The sequence below is a fragment of the Bradysia coprophila genome, unplaced genomic scaffold (assembly GCF_014529535.1).
Source record: "Bradysia coprophila strain Holo2 unplaced genomic scaffold, BU_Bcop_v1 contig_350, whole genome shotgun sequence".
In the NCBI taxonomy this organism is placed as follows: Eukaryota; Metazoa; Arthropoda; class Insecta; order Diptera; family Sciaridae; genus Bradysia; species Bradysia coprophila.
In genome coordinates, this window is record NW_023503608.1 from 9,454,248 (window position 1) to 9,475,194 (window position 20,947).

A 20,947-nucleotide genomic window follows, 5' to 3' on the forward strand; every position below is an offset into this window, starting at 1 on the left:
GTGTGTACGCTATCGGAGACCATTCATTATTGTAATCTTATCGCAACTTATCGCAAAACAAGATTGACGTCGTTTCAATTGCCTGCTTTTTTCAGTGAGATTTCTTACAAAAATGTTATTGTTTTTAAGAATACGGGTGGGGGCCCGGGCCAATTCAAAAACACAGTTGGTCATATAAGGAACGGTATATACCCGAGTAGAAAAGTGAAAAATTCATGTTGCGTTGTCAGAATTCACCTTTTTTTAGAGAAGGACATTTATGACTACCTACCCCATATCATATACTTATCCAATTACAGTCTAATGGAGTCTGGTTCGATTTGAGACAAATAAATTACTTCAAAACTGCAACAAGATGAGCTTAGGATTACTAGGTCGTAGATTTATTTGCATTCATGATTGCTATTCAGAAAAGAACATGTCACACTCATTGTGGTCTTGTAGTTCCGCGAGCAAATGGTGAGCTTCTATTTGTTTCCAAGTAGAATGATCCTCGTCCAGATTTGTTGAAGTTCAAATTATCACCACCCATCCATTCACCAGGATAAATTAGGCAACGTCTAGAGCTAACGTCGTTTGGATCGGGACATCCCAAAGCGTGGAAACGGTTATTTGCAATGGATTCGACTGTATGGATTTTTGGTCGTCGTTTAATGCTTTTGAAAATGTTCACTTTAAACTTCGTATACTCACCATAGAAATCGACGGCACGTGAATGTGAACAGGTGTTCAACAAGCATCCTGGCTGGCTTTGGCCGCCGTTAGGGAAATAATCTGCGTCACAGATAGCGGCTCCAATACCAAGTCCGATGATCGCTAAAGTTGGACCGTTGGTGTGAATACACTCGACATAAACGCCATCACCAGCATCAATACGACCTTCCGGACTACGCACGCTGAATAAAGGTCCTAATGCGAAACGTGAGTGTCAAACGAAAATGGAAATTATTCGTCAATATTTACCGGCCGGGTCCAATCCAATAATATGTTGTATTCTTCCACGCCGAACATTCTTGCCAACGTGTCCGGCAATGTGCGCACCAAGACTGAATCCAATAACTGACAGACGGTTGAAGTCCAGAAATTGAATTTCATGCAAAAAGTCTAGGTATGAAGCCGTGAATGAACCGACGGTAGGGACACGTCCGGCAGCAGCGAAGTAATTGATTGTTCTTGAGCCTTCGGACCAGTCAATGAACAATACGTTGAAATCGTAGTATCTTAGTAATTCAGCAGCAGTCTCCACCTTAATGTCGGCTGAATCGTCTTCCAAAAATCCGTGAATGAGAACTCTAGTTGGACGATTGGGATTATAAGGACTGTTGCGAATTGAGTCTGCATTGCGGAACAGAACTTGTATCGGATTGTTGAGGTTCTGTCTTGTTATCAACAAGAGTCTCGTATCACGGTACGCATCAAACAATGGTTCAATTTGGCCTTCATCGACTGGTGTGCTTAGAACTGTTAAAATGAATAATCAACTTAGTGACAAATTCACTGAAGACGAAAATATTTCGATGAACTCACCACACGCGATCTGAATAAGTAACAGAGCTAGGACAGCCTTCATTTTCCAAAATTCTACTGAACTTTCGTCAACTCCGACGCTTCATTTTATAGTCGCTGAAAAATTTTGCTACTCGACTCTATTGATATCACTAAAAGCTGCATTGGATTAGATTAAAAATTCAAGGGGCCGAAAATTATGAATGTGAAAAGATGTCATTTTGATAAGGAGCTAAGAATATACCAACAAAGCTGATAAGCTATCAAGTTTTGTCTAACAAAAAGCGTTTTCTAACTGTTTTGATTGCGTGTTTGAACTTCGTGTCTTCCACTCATCAAAACTCATCTGCTACCTTAATCCGAGATTTAATTCAAAGTTCACTTTTCAAGCATCACGATTAAAGATTTCCTTCACCTAAAGGATGTGATTTTGATCACAAAATCGAAAAATGTGATTGATTTGCGGTAGAATTGAATCATTTGAAAAACCAAAAATTTTAGTCTAATCTTCGATTGTGGAACTGTATATAAGGCTGAACTTTGATTTAACGAAATCTATATCAAATCTGATGAAGTAAAAGATTTTATAAATATGAATTACTTTAGAAACGGACGTCTCGCATTTGATAAACGGAGAAGAATTACCAAGGCATGTACGGGTAAGACTTAACCTGTCGCATACGGGAGACTCTCCGGAACGTACAAAAAATGAAACACATTTGGAACGGTAGTAAAATTCATGGATTTGAAAGAAATTTGATGGACATTCACCAAGCTACTAGTAAAGCCCCTCAATTTGGTAGTTCTGGGGTGCATAGCAATGTTTTAAAGATAGACTATGTTCACTCTGCATCTCTACACCATTTCCCTACAGTCGAAGAGGCTTCCCGACTATGAGCAAAATGTAAAAAATAGTGTTTTTTCAGATAGAGTCCCTTGGAATCGATCGGTTATGGGCTAGAATTGACCCCCAGACACGTAATAAAAAACTAATAAATAAATAAAGACTAATAAAAAAAAACTATTTTGGACGAGAATTCGGTTAAAATTTACTCTTTTATTCCAGCCGTAAAGGTCAACTTTTTTTTCAAATGGTCCGCAAAACCTGCAACACAAAACTTCTGTGGTGAAATTTTGAAATGTGATGGTGGCTAAGGTCATCTACCATAATATGTAGTCGGCCCATCAGAACAATGATGTTGCAGAAATACAGCACTCTTTGAAAATTGACCATACTTTAACTGCCGACTGGCCATGGGTGGTGAGTGCAGAAGTCAGGGTGGGCTCAAATTGTCGGCTGTGGACTGATCAACAATACTACAAAGTTTTAACTTTTTGGGTTCTTCCTTCCTCATGATATTGCTAAAAAAAGTGTATTCACCACCCCTTGACATCATGTACACACATTACAGCCAAACTGGATTTTTTTTTGTAAAAAATTGCAAAAACCCGTTCGCTAGAATTGAACGACGAATCGAATGAGCTATAACTCAATAATATCGGAGATAGCTTGTTTCAAATTGAAAATTTGGCTGTCGAATTGGCGAATTGACTCTTAGGCACCGGCACTTAGCTAAAATTGTAGCCTACATTTGCGTGTTTCGTATTTCATTTTTTTAATATCTTTTCATCAGAATCCTTTTTGAAAAATGTACGACCGCAATTCCAACCACGAATCTGTTAGCTTTAAATAAAAATTAGTTTTGCTTCTAATCGTTTGACCAGCTCTGAGAAAAGTGAACAGTCTAATGAAATTTTCATAAACTGTTCATTGTTCTCAGAACTGGTCAAATTGCTGCAACCAAATCTATTTTCTGTTGAAAGCTAACACATTCGTGGTCGGAATAGCGGTCGTACATTTTTGAAAAAGGATTTTGGGCGAAAGATATCATCAAAAGTAAACTAAAACACAGTATTTAAAAATAGCCCTAATGTATGCTTTTCGGCAAAGTACCGGTGCCTCTTAAAGTAAGTTTTTGAATTGTAACAAAACGTTTTATGTACAGCAGTGCGATCAAAGTAGTGCGTAAATGAATTTTCATACATATATTAACGCACTGGTGCGTTAATTGACGTTTGTAAAAAATGAGGATCCCACTGCTGTACATAAAATCTTCTTGCTAACACGTAAGTAAATGGGATATTTTGCGCAATAGAGGTGAGAAGACCAGTGCAGTCTAAAAAAAAAAAAACTTTTATTGTACAAGAAATGGGTCACTCTATTACCTATGACTCGCAATTCTTTCATGAGATTGTATAAATTAGCGTTTCAGTACAGCTATCGCCAACTGAATTGCTGCCTAAGCTTGCTTCAGATGCAGTGTGTTTGAATAATGGAACCAGCTGGTACCAAACATACATTTGGTTGACGTTAACTGTAGGTTCTTTCTTATTGATTAGACTGGATTACTAAATTTTGATTCTAGCTTAGAGCTAGTAGGTCTACAACAGCACAGATTAAAATTCAGTTTCTATAAATCTGTGTAATTTCGTTTTTGCATTTACTTACCCTTTTTGATTGATCAGTAGCTTAATATGCAGCCGAATCGTTTCTCTCCATACGAAAGACAACTTTTGCTTTGATATAATTTTTTTTATTACAAAAACATTTGGTTTTCATATAATTATTTTCTAAAATGAATTTCTTTTATGGTTTTACACATTTACTGCATTTTTAATCATCTCACACATCTACTCACCTCTCCTTATTCCCATTTAATTGTCCAGATCAAAATTTATTAATTTTACTTGGGCTGACAAGGAGATTTATCAACGACAGATTTTCGTAATGAATAATCTTTGAATTGGTTTTTTTATCGTTTTTTTTTTATACGAATTCAAGTAAAGTGATGACTTAAGAACTATTTTGGCGAAAAATATTTTTTTTATTTAAATTTTCTTTAATTTCAATTTTCTTTTTAAAATAAATATCTTTTTTGTTTGTGTGCGAATAATAAGAGAAAGAGAAAGACTTCTCTGTGATATCTCCACTTAAAATTGAGACAAAATGTTGTTAAGTATTGAATCAAAGCGTGGAGATAACATTTTGTTTCTTTAAAATTTGTAATGCGTTTATTGGTGCCACAGTCTAATTTTTATATTTTAAAAAACAAGAAGATTTTTTTTGAGTAATATGTGTTTCATTTTGAGCGATTTTTGTTTTATAAAGTTCGTTTGTTTTTATAATGCGACAAAATTGTATCTTTTGCCATTTTAATTATAATATGAACTACACTTAATTACATTTATATGGTTTTTTGTTTTGTAAATAGCAACACACCGACCAACAATTTTTATTTTCATTTAAATGGAAGAGTATAACACATTTATCGTGTCCATTCTCTTCGTGGAAATTGAAATTGCGTTCGATTCACAATTTGCGGTGCGTTTTTATGTTGATGGTATGTGTGTCACTTCATCTATCTTAACGTTATAACAAAAAAAAAATCGGTTTACATTTAATAATGGCCATTTAATGCACAGACTTGACTGATTGACGGGACGAGAAATACCACTATAGCAGGGAAGAGGGAAATCTTATTTCTATTGATGTGATGTGTTAAGGTAGAAGATTTTTAATCGGATATCCTAATTATTGAATAAACAGCAAAGAAATGACGAATTGAAGTTCTTAGTAGTGATTGTAAATTACAATTTGTAATAGAACAGTACCGAACTGGTTACTCAAAGGCTTTTCAATATGTGAAAAGCCCTTCATTTATAAAAAAAAGCTAACAGCTCTTCGGGAATCGCCCGAAATTTGCCGTTCATACTGTTAGTCCTTTTAATCTCAATGGTAAAATTTTGCCAATCATTTGAACTTTGATTTACTGCAGTTTGTTGTAAGCAACGTTATCAAAAATTTGTTGAAAACCTTTTTAACTGTTTCGTGAAACATTTTTTTTTATTTCAAACTTTTCATACAGACGACGACACCAGCAAAGAAACTCGTCTATTGTGCTAGTGGTATTTCCGTTGTCATCTATCAAATCCCTGGTATACATCGACTCTATTCATATAGGTATTCATACTTATAACGTTCAAATATTGACAAAAAATAATAAGAAAACTAATAAAACAACAAAAAAATTAAAAAATAATAATTCTAAAGAGAGAATAATTTCATCGAGTATTTCAGTTCACTAGAGCAATTATTACGACGGTTTTAACGTATTTTCTTGTATGTTTCTACTAAAAATAAATTATTTACAAAAAATATGGAGATTGCGGATTATAAGTTTAAATATATTTTTTGTTGCAATAAAAATGACCGAGAAGCGTCAACATACTGCACACTCTTTCAATGGTTTATTTAAATTTGTGATGTGATGCAATTTTCTATTTCAATTTGAATTTTACAAAATATTTAGAGAGCATTTTATCGACGGTTTTTTTCATCAATCAGATTTTTTATTATGGAGAATATCTTCTGTTAAAACATTTTCTTTTATCAATTCACAACAATTTTCTTTTTTTCTTCTTTTTTTTACCCTTTTTCGTATATTTCTTTTGATTGATTAAATTTATATTTCCATTTTGCTGTTCTCTACGGTTTCTTCTTTTAAATGTAATTTCTATAAATTTTATAGTTTTTTTTATATCTTGCCAAAGGATTTTTTAATTCTTTTTAAATTTCTTTTTCTTTACTCTCTCAATTAACACTTTTTATTTTCTCGTTTAAGCTACATTGAATGTCAATGAATGAAGAATTAATTTTTTATTTTAAATTTTTACTTTTATTTTACACATTTTTCATTTTTTTGGATTAGTAAAAATTGTTTTGTAATTTCTATTCCTGTTTTGTTTAATTTTTTTCACTTTTTTTTCTTGGTTCCTTGATAATCAAATTCACATTTATTTTCTACCCAAAAATACTGACTTCATTTAATGAATTTAAGAAAACTTTCAACGACTTTTTACATCGAAAAATGAGAAACAACAACTAGAAAAATTGGGAACCCTTCCACTCAAGACAGACTCAAGTCGAAAATGAATGGTTTATTAAGATGCGTTACAACAACGATTTCAAATTGATGAAACGTAATATCATATTTACGATAGTTGGGGACCTACGATAAACTCGGGTTTGGGTTCTAAAAAGTTCATTGCATGCAACTCAATGGTTTGAAATATGAATGTTGTCGAATGGCTAAAATATATCTAAAATTCGATCCAACGATCCAAAGTTAAGAATCTGGTGCAAACCGTCATTCGGAAGCTTGGTTGCAAATTAAGTTTTGCTATTTTACAAAATATGCAACGGAATTTTTACTTAGTTTGCTTATTGAAAGGGGGCTGTATGATAAGAACTTAAGATCTATAAATCATCACGACCGTACCTATACAGAAGAATCTGGCGGTGGTCATGATGGCTAAATTTTTAAGTGTCATACGCTGGATAAAATAACGATCTTTGGTTTCGTCTACTCGAGTCGTAATTAATGGGGCCGGTAGCAATAAGATAAACACAAAAATTCAGCTGCTTTTCGAAATGGCACAGTTTCAGTTTCAATATTTTCTTCCGCTCAGCATTTGAGAGCAGTCGACGATACACGAATTGTTCTGGAAGCACAGTCGAGACGGAAGACAAAATCTCGGTTGTAAAATCGGAATTTCTTTTTCTAACTGACATCACCGTCTATTTCAAATAATTCCGTGAAATTGAAATCTAATGACAAGCAAATACTTTTTGTTCTTCGTACTTTCTTGCTATTATGTGTTGCTAGGTTATTGGTGATAATTCGGATTTGGAATAGCGGAGAAATGACATTGATCTGATTGGAAATGGAAAGTGTCTTCACTCAACAATAATTTTACGAGACATTTCTCAATATACATTGGATCGATCGAATATACATGTATCTGCATTCTGCAATATTTGTGCCATTCAAGTCTTTTTAAGTTTTGAATTGAATTCAAGAAGTGAATTCGATGGAATAGAAAAAACGTTTCACTGGGGAACGAACAAAAAAAGTGTTCAACAAAATGTGTGTGCGATTCATAAAAATAAAAAATGAATGCATTGGTCATAATTACGTTACAGGTTTTTTTTTTAAGGGAGTGAGTATATACACTGATATTATAAGCGTAGTAAAATGTTTACTTTAATTCATTTTTTTTTTATTTTTTTTAAATATTTTTTTTTTACTAAAATTTATATTTTAAATTTCTTTCTTTTTTGGCTTTTTTAAGAAAATTTTAATTTTCCTAATAAAAATACAATTTTGAGTGTTGTGTGCTTACTTTGGCTACGGAAGCTCAAAAGATTGAAAATTTTGCGCTGACAAAAATATTTAAAAAAAATTGAACAGAAAATCATAAACTGAAACGAAAAGAAAATCGTTTTACTGTAAATGTTCCGATTCGACAACAACAATGCCATCCAAATCAAACTGTCGAATTAACAACTCAATATCCAGCTGCCCTATTTTATTTTCCTCTTTTTTATTCATAATAATAATTTTCATTGTATATAATATCGAAACGACACGACGTTCACTCTGTTCTTTGTTTAAATTATCAAACTAAAGTATTAGAAAATTCTTAAAGACATACAACTTTGGCTGCAAATTATTGATTTACGGTATGTATAAATTTCATTTTTTTTGTTTACATACAAAACATAAGAAGAGAAATAATATAAAAATAATAAAGTTGAACGAAAATTGTTCGTTGGTTTTTTTATATCAAAAGAAAAAATTGTCATGGCTGAATTTTCATGGTTGGGTTTACTAACTTTAATACGGAGTAAAACGATTATAACTTCCTCGATACATGGCCGCCTGAAAAGAAAAGAAAAATGAGCGAAAAGAACAATTAAAATCCGTTTGACTTTCTTTGAGAATACTGCAAGCGGAACTCTTTCAACATGAAATGTGCAATGTTTTCTTGTGTATTCTGCACACTTCCTTTGCTTTTGATAAATCCTTTGTAATATCCAGGCAGGCCAGATTGTCACCAACGTAATATTCTATCTTCCTATTGTAATTGTCATTACTTGATTCAACGGTCTCATTTAATCTGGCGAGCCTGGTATATTCGTAGATTTATCAATTTCATTTTTTTCAAAATATGGCAGCAAGGATTCAATTTGTTATAGTGCGGTACGGTTTTAATGTAAATTCCGTATAAATACACACATTTCAGACGTGTACCTATCGGAAGAAAAACAATTTCCAATGAAACAACAAAAGAATTCCTGAAAAATCTTTTGTTATTTCCAATGGAAATTGTCTTTTATCCAAATTACGGCAGTACATTTGTTCCTGTCTAAGTAAAATTCTTTAACTTTGCTCTTTCAAGTTCTACAAGTCCCTACTGTTTTTAAAGATTCGCTTTTCCGACTTGCAACAAATTCTCTCATTTATTGAACTTTAATTCACGCCGTAAGTGCCCCGAAAATTGGAAATTAACAGTAAGAAGGGATAAAGTAGCACAGTGTTAAATTGTCCCGGTCCCCACTCACCATGAATTTCCATATTAGAGAGCATTGAGATTCATTTTTTCGAATTCTTTTGATGCTCAAAATTAAAATTTTGAGGTGCACTTACGACGTGAGTTAAACACAACAAATTTTAAAAATGGTAATTTGTATTGAAATACTTACTCCATAACCAGGTACTGGTCCAATTCCATGTCCCAAATAGGGATCCGCATATTCACGTCCATACCTATTTTGTAAAAAGAATGTAGGTAAATTCAACTGAACAAGATAAATTGTATCTCCCAATCAAAAAGCTATTTAATCGTAAAAAGGAATTAAGACTCTAAAACTCTAAATTCTGATTTAGGAGATACATTTTTATTTTTGAAATCATCAAACATTCCAACACCATTCATCATTTACACAAGGATGTTTAAAGGGGATCTTACGTTTTACTCCGCAATCATTTCTTTTTGTTGACTTAAATGAATACAAAATAAAGTTTTTCACGGCGATCTACTTTCTTTTAATCCAACATTGGATTTTCGCCGTCGTCGTCAAAATCGTGGATAATATACATAATCAAGTCTACCGCATACTCAAGTAGCTCCTACAAAATAAAAGAAACGTTCGAAATAGTGGTTAGTCGGATAGATTGGTGACTCATCGGTTATGTCATTGTTTTCATTGTGCCATCGCTGGTATGTGTAGCTTTTCAATTTTAATTGAGAAAATATTGTAGAGTGGTCGACGACAAACGTTTTTTATAAGGTGTAACTGATTATCAGTGAGTTTCTTCATGTTAAGCGAGTAATAGCTTAATTGACCTTTTTTGGAAAATTTTGCAGCTTCGAATGTAGATAGTTAAGTATGAGCACAATTTTAATAGTTTTTATTGGGCTACAGTTTTTGAATTGCAATTGGTAATGTCTAATTTAGATATATTCGGTTGATTTATTATATCATCTTATCCCTACAATAAAGGCATCCATCTGACCTTTATATGTATAATATAAAGAAGTCATATTTTGGTTCACCTTTCCGAAAATTATTACAGTGCCTTCCGGTGTTAGACAAATTACGAGATAGAAGTACTCAAATGTGTAAAAGTTTAAAAGAATAAAAAGTAAAATGAGAACATAACAAGAACGAAATTAGCTAAACAGGAAATCCCCTGGGATGTGTATGTTTAAACAATAAATGTTAAAAGTAAAACAAAGTATCCAATAATTTGTCATCCATTGCTTTTACAGATTATGTGAGCATGACGAGCGAAAAAATATATTTTATCTGCATCTGTAACAAAATATTAGAAAAGACGGGTAAAGGGAGTTAATAAGAAAGTTGTAGACATTAGGGAAATATTGGAGGTACACTTTACACATTCATTCGCACCAACTTATTCGTAGTACACACTTGTTTCATAATGTTGTAAAATGGCGGTAATTGTATGTCTGGCAACAAGAAAATTTCGTTGTCACTTCGGAGTTATTTTCTCATCAATTAAACCAGCCCACTTTACAACATTATCATCTTGTTCCATCAACACTAGCCCTATTCACGTTAAAAAAATGTGGTTCAGATCGTTCGGAGGAATGTCGATTTCGTTTCATTATCGGACACTAAACAATTCTCTAGAACATCATAATTGACAAAAAATTGTTTCTGAGTCGCGCAACGCACTCAAAGTTTACATGAAAACGCATAGAAACGCATGGTAACGCATAGAAACGCATGCATTTTCGATTGCGTTGCGCGACTCAGAAACAATTCTTTGTCAATTATGATGTTCTAGAGAATTGTTTAGTGTCCGATAATGAAACGAAATCGACATTCCTCCGAAGGATCTGAACCACATTTTTTTAACGTGAGTAGGGCTAATCAACACCTACCCTGCTACAGCAGCGTAGCCGGCAACTGGCTGAGCAGCGGCAGCCGCACCGTATGCTGCTGCTCTCATTCCAGCTACAGCCGTATACGTCGCTGCCGCTGCTGAATAAGCTTGCTGTGCTTGAGACAATGGTGTTTTTAACAGTGGAGCTGTTGCCTGAAATATTTACCGTAAAATAAAAAAATTATGGAAACAACAACATCCAAAGACACGTGTGAAAAGTAAAACGCAACCAACACAACTGGAACGAATTTCACTTGCATGCAAAATTTTGATTCAACGACTGGTAAATGTTAATTTGTTTTTATTGTGAGTTTGCACAAAACTAATTAATTGGTATGAGTTAGGTATATACTAGTTAGCTTAAATGTCTAATTGGAAAAATGTTTTTCTGATGCCAAATCACCAGTTATTCATTAAAACATAAATAAATAGACAAATCTATTTCTACGGTTATGTTTGTTGTGTACCTGGAAGTAATCGATAACAAAAAAGGTTCTATCAAATAGTAATGTGTAGGTATTTCCATCCAATCTACGCTAAGAACTTAGAGTCAATAATAGCAGAAAATCAATTTAATTGTGTCTTTTAAGCTCCATCATAAATGAGACGAGGCAAATGGTGAAATAATTTATGGCGACAAAACTTTTGTAACGAATTTTCTTTCACATTAAGTCCTTAAACTTTTATATACGTTTTCTAAATTTCGTCAATTAATTTTTTTCTCTGAAAGGTTTATCACGGTCTGAAAGGTTTTAACTCGCTTTCCTAATTGGATTTTCCAATTGTATGACCTTTCTGGAGAAAAGTGAATTATGCTAAGCGACACAGTCTTTTTGACACAAATGGTGGCATAGTGCGTTGGATAGGTCTCGGTAGGTCTCTTGGAGTACGAAACACGCATCCGTTCGTCCCATTGACGTCTGTGGTTCCGCTGCAGCCTTTTCACAAAAAAAGTAATGGAAAATTACTGGTGCAGCACGTATGTGTGGTGAGCTCAAATGACCACTCTAGAGATTTTTACTACTATTGACAGTACAACATCGAATGACGATATATGTGTACCTTCGATATTGTACTGACAATCGGCAGTGGAAACCTATGGAGATGTTATTTGAATGCACGGCACCCTACATAACTGTTTCATCAATTCCCTTTCAATCTTTTAGCTTTAAAAAAATATATGTGAGGAGGCTGCAGTAGAATCTCAGTGGTCATTGAGACTAACGGATACGTGTTTCGTACACAGTGCACCAAGACCTATCCAACGCACTTATGTTCAATCGAAAAGTTTGAAATTGTTGCCTAGTGTTATAGGATACACGATCAGAAGATCCTTATTATGGATTCTTCTTCGGGAACTGATGGAGAAAAAAAATCTCAATTTGAATGTAAAAGCATGAACAAACGCTGTCCTCCAGATGGATAAAGTATTAAAGTTATAGGACTTTTGCTAAGATTGCTGATTAGAATTGATTTAATTTTCTTATAAAGAAACAGAAGGAAATATGTGTTTATAAATAAACAAATGACCGGAGAAACAATTGCCTCTGGAATCATTAAACATTTTACGACAATTACATTAGACATTAAAAAAAGAAATAAATTTATAAAAATCAACTATATTCAGACTTCAGACTCATAAAAAGTTAACAGCTTTCTTTAAACAGAAAAGCAAATTCAAATAAAAATGTAAATTTTGTTGCACAAAAATCAGTTACTGTTTCTTTTTTTGCCTTCATATAAATTGCATTTTACTGGGTGCTTTCTCGTGTTGACAGAATTGAAAAAAAAAAATTGTCTCACTAAATTTGCATTTTTATTGTTAGTTCAGCGAAGGATTGAAAATTGTTACGAACGAAAATAAAACGTCAACTTTTGTCTCATTGTTAAGTTAATTTCGACCTAGAACTTTGTGAATTGTTTAGTTTATGAACCAGTAGAGAAAAGGGGAGGAAAGATTAATCTAAGATTTTCTTTAATGAAGAAAGTGCAACAAATTATTACTGTACAGTCCGATTGACAGTTGGTCGCCCTCGCCCATGTTCCATAAAATATTATGCAAAGTCGGCTTGCCTCATTAGGTTGGCAGCAGCAACTAGAGACCACTTAATTATATTTGATAAACCCATTTCGGAGATTATCTACCAAAATTTTACGATCCACCAGTAATATACATAGAGTTCTATGATCTGGGCATAAGAAGTTCGTTGGATCATTAAACACCAATTAATTTATATTTTTAAAGCATATTCAAGTTATGTTGTAAATGTATAATAGTTGTATAGTATACAGTATAAAAAACAGATGCGATATTACACAACATTGAAAACAATTCCTATACGAGACGGCCACATCATGGCTCTTGTTTATTTTGGAAGAAAATCAGCATTCAATTTCAAATGAAAATTAACATAGAATTATTTTGTGTAATTGATGATTGTGAAAGCATTGTATTAGCGCCAGCTGAATGGACTGATACACCAACAACATAAACTTCGAATGCCATTGATATGGAGAGAAATGTTTAATGGAAAATGACGGCATGGAACGAAATGTATGCGAGAATAAAATCGACTATCGCCAAAGACCAGTCAGTCAAATTAATTCGCCAATGGACTCTTGTTTTTACCAATTTGCGGTTCATCATTTCTCGCAAATCCTTGAGAAGATTGTAATTAATTTTAAAAAAATCAGGTTTTGTACACACCATAACAAACTAATGGGCTCTACCACTCCACAGCTGGACTGTACTAGTTTCTATTCAGTTGTATTATATTATCATCATGTTCATTTTTAGACATATGACCCGCTGCCAATTCTTCAAAGAAATCATTCTGTTAACCACGAGCTCTAAGTGGTGTTAATTTGATGGTACAAAATTTACAAAAAAAAAAAGAGATTTCTTAAAATTGGCATCGCTACAAAAAGTGTAGTAGGGTATTATGAGGAACACTTTTGTCTTAAGACGCCATATAACATACAACTGAACAGTTTCCAGCACAGCAATCAGTACAACCAAATCCAGCTACTTCTATGAAAATGTTAACAAATTGAACAAGTCGATCAGATGAATCTTAGTTATAATAGTGGAATGTTTACTATTACAGACAGCCTCAAATTGCAACACATAATCAAAATTCATTTTTTTTTGTTTCAAAATATAAATTAAACGCACACGCCTACAGATGTGTGTAAACATTTTTGGAAGGCAGATTAAAGTGAAAATACTGTTTGTTTTTCAAAGTGCATAAAACCCCAAACACTCGAAAAAAAAATCAAAATTATATAACAAAAATGTTAGAATCGTGAAGAGCTGCAAAAATAATCTGATGGTATACGTAATAATCGGAACACTTTACAAATTTAGAAAATTTTGGATACATTAAACGGTGAGAGTGTAATTAAGTGAAATACATCTTAACTGGGAGTACAAATTATTGACAAAGTCTGCAATTCAATACAAAGATTATTATTCCCCCAAGAAAAACATGCATTCAGCTTTCATGAAGTTCATGAAGCGAACAAGTTTGTCTACATATTATAGAAGATCACTAATAATTACTATTCATTGAGATAATTGGAAAATGTCCAGTCAATGAACTTCTCAAATTGAGATCCGTTTGGTAAAATTAAGGAGTCATGCAAATTTGGTTGAAAATTGCAATAACATTTGCATTAATTGCGTCATATGTGTATTTACTGAGTCGATATAATATCGATGGTAAGAGTCGTTCGATGCAGACGGTATTTATTAGATTGCACATATTAAATAATTTCGTCGCATGAGGGTATGCAAGGGCACATTTACATTAATGTTCTCTTAAAAACGGCGGCCTGTCGCTTGCTACAACGACAATAAGATATGAGCTCAACCCAGTCCTGCCGTAAAATGAGTGTTTACAACAAGCCAAAAAGAATTTGTAGGAGACACTTAACTTTTTACAAACATAAGAGGTAATAGATTGGATAAGCAAGTCGTGATATGCTTACTGGTTGTAGAAGATTTTTAAGGGGAGAATTAAAACTCTCTTTTCTTTTGTTTTTTGTTTAAAACATGATGGATGGGTCCTTACTGTATTAGTGTACAATATTTTCCTTGGATTCCAATTTGTTGAGTATTGGCGCAATATTTGAATTTCGCAAGGAATTTCCTATTAAGTCAATGCGGAACAATATTAAGTTAGGCTACGTGCATCGATTTAATTACTAAGAATTATGTGTAAAATACGTTCAAAATAGGAATTATAGCATCACTATAAAAAGCACTGTGGATAATACATGAAACCTTCGATGGATGATTTAATTTTGTTCTATCAAAAATTCAGAAAATTTTTTCAGCTCTTCCGATTAAAAAAAAACCGAAACACAATTAGAAAATAAGCAAAATACAAATAAAGCAAAGTCAAAGGTGCCAGAAAAATCGATCGGAAAAATAAGAAAAAAAAAAATTAAAAATAAAATGAAATATACGTTTAAAATTGCTGGTTGTGATTGTAGTTCCGTCACTGGTTTCGCTGCCTGTGAAAACAAAATTTATATTTTTTCTAACTCAAAGAGAGGCTAAATTTAATTTTTGATTTATTTTTCATTTTTCTTTCACTTTAAAAAAACAGACACAAAGAAATTTGTTTAAAATCCTGCCATTTTATCTAATTAGCAAATTGTTATTACAATGGTTGAACAATTTTATAAAATATTTCGACAAGTTTTAATATACTCAAAATTGATGTTCATTTGTGTGTTAAAGAAAATAAATATTTATTTCTGCAATAAGTTGGCACTTGAAATTTTGGCATTAAGAGAATGAAAATAAGTTGTAAAATGGTATTGTTTGAGTGGAAAGTGGGAACAACCGCATTTATTTTCATAAAATTGAAGTGTGCATTCAGTCAGAATTTATTTATATAACAACAACACATCCATTCCGAAAATGTGTTATACTAAAATCATGCAATTGTGATTTTTCAGAAACACAGACCTATATAATAGAATGTGAACTAAGGAATAAATGATTTTGCATTTATCAAGTAGACAACTTGGCACTGAGTGCATCACCGATCATTTATGGCCCCTATAATATCTATTTTTGCGACACAAAGTCACGGAGTGAAGGATGCGAAAGGACTACAAAAATATGTGGACTTTTGAAGTCGCGTCCGATCGTTATTGATTAGCTCTTCGGCTGACAATGACTTGTGCACAAAATCCGATCGACACATTTTGTTTTCAAACAGGACCACTTAACGTGCGTGGAAAGTAATGTCTTGTCGAGTCGAATGTGATTTCGATAAACATAGACACCGATCAAAAACTTTACACCAAACTGAAATATTGGTTGCCATTTCATGACTTGTTGTCTTGGATTAGCAATTAACAGTGATAAATACATTTAAGGAACAATTAATTTGGTGGCCAGCATTGGGATCACTACGACGCTTTCGTTTCTCGAGTCGTACGAGACTTACTTCGGGCTGACAAGAAAAATCATTGTTAGCTAATGTCCTTAGGACCCTTAGAATTTAAACAGAAACAAGTTCTCTCCATCTTTTAAATATATTTGAAGTTTTGGTTATGACGATAAACAACACAGCCTTCATGAACATAAAGTTTCGAATAAAGTTGAACAGAAAACAATTTTTGTTTCATTACAAAAACATAAACACATACCTGAAGACGATGATAATTGGGATCATTCACAACAGCCTGTGATGCAGCAGCCGCAGCAAAGAACGGATCGTAATACATGCTAAAAAATATTTCGAAATAAAATTAGTTTCCAAAAATTTAATAATCAAAATTTGCTAGAAATTCGGTGGTAGAGTGTCTTCGGCGGGATACTTAAGCGAATCTTCAGATTATCTTTTTGAAATTTATATTCTGTACTTAAGAACACATCCCATCTTTACTAGAGATAATTTACCAGAACTTTGTGTATCAAAAACATTATAAAAATCCGTCGAAAAAATGTGTTACCAGGGAACTGTAACATCGTAAAACACAAGTGGCTGTTAAAATACTTTTGCTTGGAAGAAATATTGAGCTTCATAAACAATTCGGAAGGTGTCTGTTTCGCCGTCATTAACTATTGAAAATAATCCTCCACGAGAATCAGTCTCTAGTCTCTACTATCAATGTTGCTTTCCTCCCTTCCGAAAATCTAACACAACATTGTAAAAAGATTAAATTTCAATAAAAGTCTATTCGAGACAAAGTTTTACCCTCAAACAGAAAACGTTGCGAAATTAATTCAACATTTTCGGTCACAGTCAAATTTATATTCACATAAAAGGTGAACGAGATTAAATTACAAAGAAAATTTTGTTTAAAAAAAAAAAAGAAGAAAAAAAATGTCTGGAAAACGGGAGGGAGAAAAAAACACAAAGCATTATCGTATTTTGTGTGCTCGAGTGGGACACTTCGGTGACTTTATGCACACATTCTCTGGTATGTGTTGTAGAAAATTGAGACCGGTTAAATATTTAAATACTCAATACCCATCTTGTGGACTGAAGTGGTTTCGCTTATGTATCCGCTAAACGGGGGGAGGAGGATGAGGATGGAAAAATTACCGATTCTTTGAACACCTCATAAAATTTACATTTCAGAAATAAATTATAAAATGGATGATTATGTCTGTATTGTATGGCGTTGGCAAGGTGTTCAAAGAAAAGATAAACTTTGAATAGACTAAAGTTGATGTTAAACAATGTTAATAATTTGGTGTTTTTTTTGCAAGAAATCAAAATCCTCAATGTTAGTTGTCATGCGCTTGTTATTATCACTCATAGATTGGTGTTGTTGTTGCAGACTTTTTTTCTTTCACGTATTACCATGCGAACTTGCAGTTTTAGCGTTTTCAAAAATGGTTGCCACTGAGATTAATTACAAGTTTCAACATAACATTCATTTCAAAATCCATATTCCAATATTTGCTAAAGGTTTTAATTTTTTTTTTATCATACAAACTACGTGACCATGTCTAGCATTTTGTGGGTTACTGTTACAGACTTCTTTTTACTGCCAACGAACACGAATAAATAACAATGAAATCAACAGCCGTTTTGTGTAGTAATTTTCGTCGGTGCGAATGAAAAACCATGTAAATTTTACAACGAAAAAAGATGAACGATATAACAATACTTATCATCAACTATGATCATCAATGCATAAAACGTCCGAACTGTAGGAACTGATTGCATATTCGTTATGTAAAAGCTTTTGAAACTAAACTTTTACAGACAAAAAAGTTGTACCTTGTTTGCGTGGGAGTTGATACTTAAACGATGGCATCTGCTCTTTTTTCTTCATTCTACCCATTAATAATTTAGCAATGTCATTTCGTGAAAAAAAAAAAGTTTTGTTTGTTCGAAGATAGAACTTGGTTGAAGAATATTTCCACTTCAAGGAGCAGGGAGATTGTACACCAAATCTCTGCAGATACTTTGCGAACCACATTACTAATTCAAATCCATCTGCTAAATTATTTCAATTTTCAATTCGGCAATTAGTCCTGAGTGAATGCAAGATGTTTATGTTTACCATCCGGCAGAAGAAACATTGTTAATTAAAAGTTGACGACTAAATTCCGGATGTACACACAAAGTTAAAGATATTCAATTTGTAGTGCGGTTCGGAATGGAAATTTGAATCAAATAAGGGGAAAATTGAGAAATGCAAAACTTTATGAACTCCATAATTAAAAACTCAAACGAGAATACGAGAGCAGCCATCAACGTGAAAACATTTCCCTCGTTCGCAAAAAATAGCACTTACTTGTACAAGTTTTTCAGTGCATTTTCCCAACATTGTAATCGCAAATAGAAAGTTTAGTCGAGTGTAAAAAAAGTATTATTTTTTTAAGAGATAAAATTTCTCTGAAAAACTTCCAATTAATAATTTGAATTGTTTGATTGCAGTATGGAATTAAAGCTTGCTGCTGAAAAAAAAAACTTTTCAAAAGCTTTCAAAAGCTAGTGGCAATCGATATATTTTCCAATTTATTTATATTTTTTCATTGTTCAATTTTATTCAAATTAAATCACTGGCTGTGGCATCCTCGATGGTGGTGGTTGAGCGAATGTTTTATTAAATCTATCGGTTTATTAGTCAGTTTCAATGCAATTTAGTCAATTAAAAACTGCATAGTGCATGGTGCATATCATCCATGCGAACCAATTTTAGGTGTGTGTTAAAACTGAATTATTCAGACCGGACTGAACACACAGAAAGACATTGAAAATAAAATATTGACATTTTCAAGAACCACATAATGGATTTTCTGGTAATGGAACAAATCGAATTACTAACTTTATTCCCAATAAAATTCTCTTTTATCTGGAAATATATGTGGTTTTCGGTAAAGAATGAAATCCCCCGAAAATGGAGCGTACCGAATAACGAAAAGTAATTGCAAATTTGTGAAATGGAAATGTACGGGGGTCAAAGGCTAACAAAATCAATTTCATTTATGTTTAGATAAGTATTCTCATTCGGAAAGCAAAGGCAGAAACTCATGGACATAGTACAAATGGAAATCGTACATTTGAGTTTTGAATTTTTGTTAGTTAACTTTTACTGAGGCATGAGAATTTGATCGCGTACAAAGTATCCATAACGTGTGTAGCGAAAACCCAATTTAATTCACAGACAAGGTATGCATAACATACCGATGGCATGTGTATATGAGTCCCTACGTTCTGAAACATATACCACATTCATCCACTTCAGTCACATATTACAAGAAATTGAAATTTGTATCAAAATGAAATCTCAAAATGAAGCCGCTGGTGCCAATTGAAGAATTCAATTTAAAGATAAAAATTTCATGAATCTGTACTGTCAAACAAGCTGAACTTTTGAGTATTAAACATGGTCGGCAAGATAGCCCTCTCAGTCACTCTAACATAAAACCCTTAGCGCCTTAGACCTTAGCTACCCTTAAGAAAACGTCTAGTCATCTGGTATCGATAACGATCGATGCATGGTGGATTCTTAAATACCAAAACGATGTCAATTATAATAAAGTAGAAGATTTTCTTTCAACTATTAAATAGTTTGAACAACAGATTCGTAAAAGGTTAACCAAGAAACATAGGTGTGTAGACTATACGAGGCGAGTGAAATTAGCGTCGGTATTAGTAGATTTAATTTTTTACTGTGTCCTGCATCGGTTAATACATGCACCTATTGATTTTTACCAGCAGCGGTTCAGTAGCTGCACAATTTCTCGGGTAATTAAACTGAGGCAAAAAAAAAACTTTCGTAACGAACGTGTCCAAATTCACAGGAATAAAAAAAATTGCTTCCATAATGAACATTGTATATACATCAATAGTGTGCTCATCTCAACATGCAAACTCAATTAATTTTATGCGAAATTAAATTCGCTACAACAATTACCTAAGGGATGTTGAACAACATAATAATTCAAAATAAAAAAACCAAACTTTTTTTATTCACGAAAAAAATCTCATTCCCGCTTTTAACCTTCTGCTTCTCTGCCAATTATACATAAAAGCATAAAGGTCATGTCGAGCACATAAAATGTAATTTTTGTTTATAATTGGAAACAATGTGGCAAGGAAAATGAAACACAATGTCGAAAGAAATCGTATTTCGATCGTGAATGGAAAGGAAACTGACGATACTTTCATGTGATAAGATGCGAAAAACGAAATGTGAAACATTTTAAAGGATAAAATAATTTTTACTTTAATTAATAATGATTGCGCGGTTGATTGGGAGATAATAATTTTATTCGCTGAAGATAGTTTTGTAAAGCAATTAATTGTAGGTAATGCCTTGAAGAAATCTAATGGTTTTTCATTCGTCTTAAACACGACAACGGCAGACTTTAACAGACTTTAACACGGTTTACTTACATCGCAGAAGGCACATAGACTACCGAGAACGCTAAGTCCTGTACTCTGATTGCGATTTCGTAGAGCTTAAAAAATCTGTCCGTCCTCAATCGTTACACTATTATAACAACAAAATTGATTAAACAAAGCGTCGCTAATTGCCGAAAACGTAACGATGGAGAGTTCTGAACAAAACTAATCGATTGCAAATGAAGGATATTATTACGAACCCATTTGGCCTTAGATTTATCACGTTTCCGTTAA

The 20,947-nt window shown here is 33.1% G+C and overlaps 2 protein-coding genes across 20 annotated transcripts in view; both read right to left on the reverse strand.

Annotated features, from left to right (window-relative positions):
• Positions 1–353: 353 nt before the first annotated feature.
• Positions 354–1,683, reverse strand: LOC119080761 (pancreatic triacylglycerol lipase-like). The gene is made up of 4 exons (XM_037189322.1): positions 1,528–1,683; positions 964–1,461; positions 694–909; positions 354–627 (listed from the first exon to the last, which is right to left on the reverse strand). Exons 1-4 carry the CDS (start codon positions 1,568–1,570, stop codon positions 428–430), a joined length of 957 nt encoding a protein of 318 aa, XP_037045217.1. The 5' UTR covers positions 1,571–1,683; the 3' UTR covers positions 354–427.
• Positions 1,684–4,440: 2,757 nt separating this feature from the next.
• LOC119080713 (RNA binding protein fox-1 homolog 2-like) overlaps positions 4,441–20,947 on the reverse strand; it is a 152,214-nt gene continuing 135,707 nt past the window's right edge. For 14 of the 19 annotated variants that reach the window (XM_037189196.1, XM_037189180.1, XM_037189181.1 and 11 more), the window contains 5 exons: positions 16,491–16,569; positions 15,294–15,341; positions 10,822–10,976; positions 9,113–9,176; positions 4,441–8,288 (listed from right to left, as the gene is read on the reverse strand). In XM_037189196.1, coding sequence (XP_037045091.1) covers positions 8,244–8,288; positions 9,113–9,176; positions 10,822–10,976; positions 15,294–15,341; positions 16,491–16,569 — 391 coding nt within the window. In that variant the 3' untranslated portion in view covers positions 4,441–8,243. Of the gene's footprint in view, positions 8,289–9,112; positions 9,177–9,378; positions 9,540–10,821; positions 10,977–15,293; positions 15,342–16,490; positions 16,570–20,947 lie in introns of all 19 variants that reach the window. The other 5 variants (XM_037189187.1, XM_037189185.1, XM_037189188.1 and 2 more) reach the window with 2 other exon arrangements.